The 4,153-nt window shown below is 34.6% G+C and overlaps 1 protein-coding gene across 2 annotated transcripts; it reads right to left on the reverse strand.

The window, feature by feature from the left end:
* Nucleotides 1-351: 351 nt before the first annotated feature.
* LOC131167123 (GDSL esterase/lipase 5-like) lies at nucleotides 352-3,760 on the reverse strand. 2 transcript variants are annotated; one of them, XM_058125946.1, is made up of 5 exons: nucleotides 3,445-3,760; nucleotides 3,229-3,350; nucleotides 1,861-2,094; nucleotides 882-1,143; nucleotides 352-682 (listed from the first exon to the last, which is right to left on the reverse strand). In XM_058125946.1, exons 1-5 carry the CDS (start codon nucleotides 3,707-3,709, stop codon nucleotides 435-437), a joined length of 1,131 nt encoding a protein of 376 aa, XP_057981929.1. In that variant the 5' UTR covers nucleotides 3,710-3,760; the 3' UTR covers nucleotides 352-434. The 2 variants fall into 2 exon arrangements, with proteins under 2 accessions (XP_057981929.1, XP_057981931.1); XM_058125948.1 differs by having other exon boundaries at nucleotides 3,229-3,305; nucleotides 3,469-3,735.
* Nucleotides 3,761-4,153: the final 393 nt, after the last annotated feature.

The raw sequence follows: 4,153 nt of genomic DNA on the forward strand, positions 1-4,153 counted from the left end.
TTTTTTTTGTGATTTTTCCAATATTTTTATCCATTTTGAAATCCAAATAAATAAATATGAAAACATAGGAAACTGATTCAAACTACTAAACATACATAACTATAAACACGAAATAATTACAATCAGAAATAACAAACAATGATACAAAAACTTAAATACCGTATAACAATAAACATGATAAAAAAGAAAACTCAAAACATTAAACATACCACATGAACATTGTCTATTTAAATAAGTACAATGAAACCCTAAATATTAAACATACAACTTGAATATGCCTATTTAATAAATACAACGAAACCCAAGTAATGAACCTCATAATTAAACATAAATAGGCAAACAAACAATTAATTGATTAAATTCTTATTTGATTATGTTATATTTGATGCTAAAAAACAGGGTCCACAATCCACATATTCAAATGGATGAATTAATTAACGAAATAGCTCCTCGAGATTGTAAAACCCTGGCATATCATTTGGGTTGGCTTTCTGTTTTCCACTCCACATTTGATCTGCTAATTGACGATAAACCCTTTCAGTAAGATGGTAGGAGTCCCAAAACAGATGCTTATTCACGTCCCCACAAAGATGAAACTTCTTCACTGGTCTCCTTCCTCCACAGCTAAACACTCCTCCAAATTGCCCACTCCCACAGCACGCGCTTTTCCCTTCCTTCAAACCTTCATTATACATATGTTGCATTAATCCCAGCCAGCAAGTTGCCATTGCAATCAAACTTAAAACTCTAAAAAGCAAAAGTGGGAGGAAACCAAGAAAGAAGAAACATATCATTTCAATAGCAATGATGTGGAAGAAAAGCCTTCTTGCTTGGTTACTTATTTGTTTTCTTGTTTTGGTTCTGTTTTCAAAAGCACATACCGTATTTAGAGGGGTTATTCATTCTTTCAAGGAGACCGCTGTGGACGTCAAGGAGGGAATATTTGAATCCCTGAAACTGGTGATGTAGTTTGGGGAGAAGTTTGGAGAGGACTTCATTGTGCAGTTTTCCCAGCTTAGAAGTTTCTGATGCTAAGCAGCCACCCTTATTGTTGTGTGGTTTGAGTATCCTTAGGCCTGGAAGACAACCCAATGGCCCCACATTGAGGAACCCAAATTTCCTTCCTCCACTCTTGTATATTTCCTGCCAAATGCATCCAACATTAATAATATTCTCAAACAATTATAATACTATATGACTATCATGAATTCACATGACATTATCAAAAAAGGAGATCTTGCAACCCCTCTTTTCTCTCTCTCACTCTCTCCCCGATACTATGACATAGGCCCGTGATATGACTGCCCATGACCCCAAGCATTTTCCATCCTCAAAATATTTATGCTTGCTTGATACTATGACATAGGCCGTGATATGACTGCGCATGACCCCAAGCATTTTCCATCCACAAAATATTTATGCTTGATACTATGACATAGGCCGTGATATGATTTGCCATGACCCCAAACATTTTCCATCCGCCAACGACTTATGCTTTGCATTCCATTTGGCAGAACAATTTTTTCTCCTAACATTCCAGTAGTTTATTGTCAAAACATTAAGTTGAAAGTCATTAATTTCAATTTTGAGAAGGGATTAATAAGTTCTACAAATATATGATTCTATCCTTAGTATGGTTTAAAGTTTTGATTCTAAATAGACCTCTTATTTGTGAGTAAGACTATTATGTTCTTTTTAAATTTGAGTTAAACAGTAGAGAATAAATAATTTCACCCTTTATTTAAAATTTGACCCATTTTGTCTGTTTTTTAGATTAATTTAAAACTATCCAAAATTTAATATGAAAGTGTCAAGTGTCTTTTGTAATATAATAACAGACAATGAGGATGTAATACTAACCTTGACAACAGTGGTCAAGTTGCCAATCACCATTGCAACAAATTGGGATTTAGAATAAGAGAGCAGAGGAGGAGAGGAATTGGTCAAGAAAGGGCTTATGTAATCGTTGTTACCAATGCTAACCAGGTAGACCGCATCTGATAATATTGTCTTGGCTGCACCATCCCCCATCTCCCCTCTCAACACCTTCTCTGCCTTCTTAAAGTACTTCAGCTGTGTTCCCAAATTCACCACCTAAAAAAAAGTAAAAATAAATAAATAAATAAATAGCCTAAGAACATATAAATAGTTTGCTACTGCACACCAATTCAGAGAAGGAAATAAGGTTGCAGACTTATTAGCTCGTCGGGGAGAAAAAGGCCCAACTATGAGATATGTGAAGTTTGCTTCTTTATCCTGTCTAGTTAGAGGCATGATACGCTTTGAAAAAATTCCTTATTTAACAGTCTAATGTGTTGTTTTGAATTCGTTTTGTTATGTTATGTTTCATTTTTATCTATTTGTAGTTTGTTTTGATAGAATCAAGGTATTCCTCTATCATAAGTGAGAGGTTTTCTAATAAAGAAAGGAGTTGCCGGCCTCTTTTACCAAAAAAAAAAAAAAAAGTTTGCTAGTGCACATAATTTGTTGAGGCCTTGAGGACGTACCAAAATTGCATTTTGTAACTTTTAGTTATAAATATGGACCCCTTAGTACCTAATTGACAACCCAATTGGAATGCAAATTTTTAATTTTAATTGATGATTATATGCAAAAAAAAAATTTAATAAATATTTGAAATAATCTGACACCACGTTTGAGAGTATAAATTTCAAATTTTGGATTTAAATTTGAATGAATTTGGACAAATTTTAATACAATTTTATGCTACACTTATTCAAATATAATATAAATCCAAATTCAAAACTTCTCCAAATATAAAATGAACATAAGATTTTAAGATTATGTTTAGTTTGTAGAAGACTTATTTTTTATGATTTTTATATAAAAATTGGGTAACTTACATAGAAAAACATGTTCAATGTAAAAAATACTATAAATAACAATGCAAAAAATATATATAATGCACAACATAAAATAGAAAATCAATATCTATTCTCAAATTTGATCATAAAAATATATATTTACATACTATTTCATATTTGACCCAATAACACAGTTACTATTTAATTTTCAGTTGTGAACTAATTTACCCTCTTGATCCTTTACTACGTTATTTAATTATATGCTTAATGTTAATTAATGAAAAGCAGCTATTTAGATATCCGCTATACCGACCAAGAAAGTGACAAATAAAGATGAAAAAAAAAAAAAAATTTTAAATGAAAGAAAAAGACAACTAGAGGAAAAGCGGCACTGCAGGCTTACCTGCCCAGGAAAAGTTTCCACCAGAGCACCAGCTCCGGCGGATGCAAAGTTCGCTCCGTCGTAAAATTGGCAGTTGCCTGGTTGCAGAAACGGAGGTATGAGTGGCAGCTTCGCGTATTCCGCTGCCGGCCGGAAATTTAACATGCGATTTGATTAATTAAGAATCGGAAAATAAGAGATTAATTTTGTTAATTCTGACAGATATGCGTATGTTACCGATAAAATCGGACACGAGACGACCGTCGGAAAATCGCCCGGTGGGGCGGTGGAAGTAAGTGATTCCGTAGGGCCAGAAATTTGCTTGATCGAGAGTGGAGGTGTTGATGTAATTGTTGTTGCCGGGATCCAGTACAGAATCACCGAATATGAATAGGGCTGCTCTGTTTCCCGGACGCCGGTGCCGGAGATGATGGCCTTGGCAACTCGTGGGGACTTTGTGCAGAAATAAGATGATGAAGATAAAGTCAATTAGCTTTGCCATGTGAGTCTTTTCTCTGCCAGCAAATTAAGGCTAGCTGCTTCAACAAATATAGTTCCATAGATATATATATATATATAAATTCATACCTTAGGTAACATGTATAGCTTGTGCCCACAGTTACTAATCGCTTTAAAGTGACCAACTTTTATGCATAAAGCTAGCCACTTGGGTTTGACGTTTGGTGTTTCTCTTATATTTCGTGGGGGCTTATAAATAAAAGGGAGGAAAAATATATGTACTGAGTAGCAGAAGACTTGTTGACGAGTGCCTGCTGTTTGTCGACGAGTAGATACTGAGAGCTCGAAAATCTCAGAGTAGAAGACTCGTCGACAAAATGATAGACTAGTCGATGAGTGGGCTTCTTAGACTCGTCAATGAATCCCCTGTTCTTGTCGACGATTGCACCTGAGTTGCGAGAAAATATTTGCATTTTGAATGTAAACG

This window comes from Malania oleifera, chromosome 10 (assembly GCF_029873635.1).
Source record: "Malania oleifera isolate guangnan ecotype guangnan chromosome 10, ASM2987363v1, whole genome shotgun sequence".
NCBI classification, from domain to species: Eukaryota; Viridiplantae; Streptophyta; class Magnoliopsida; order Santalales; family Ximeniaceae; genus Malania; species Malania oleifera.

Coding starts and splice junctions, on each gene's coding strand:
- LOC131167123 (XM_058125946.1), bottom strand. CDS start 3,709: ATGGCAAAGCTAATTGACTTTATCTTCATCATCTTATTTCTGCACAAA. Junction 3,351..3,444: donor TCTCGTGTCCGATTTTATCG/GTAACATACGCA, acceptor TCCGGCCGGCAG/CGGAATACGCGAAGCTGCCA. Junction 683..881: donor GAATAACCCCTCTAAATACG/GTATGTGCTTTT, acceptor TGTATAATGAAG/GTTTGAAGGAAGGGAAAAGC.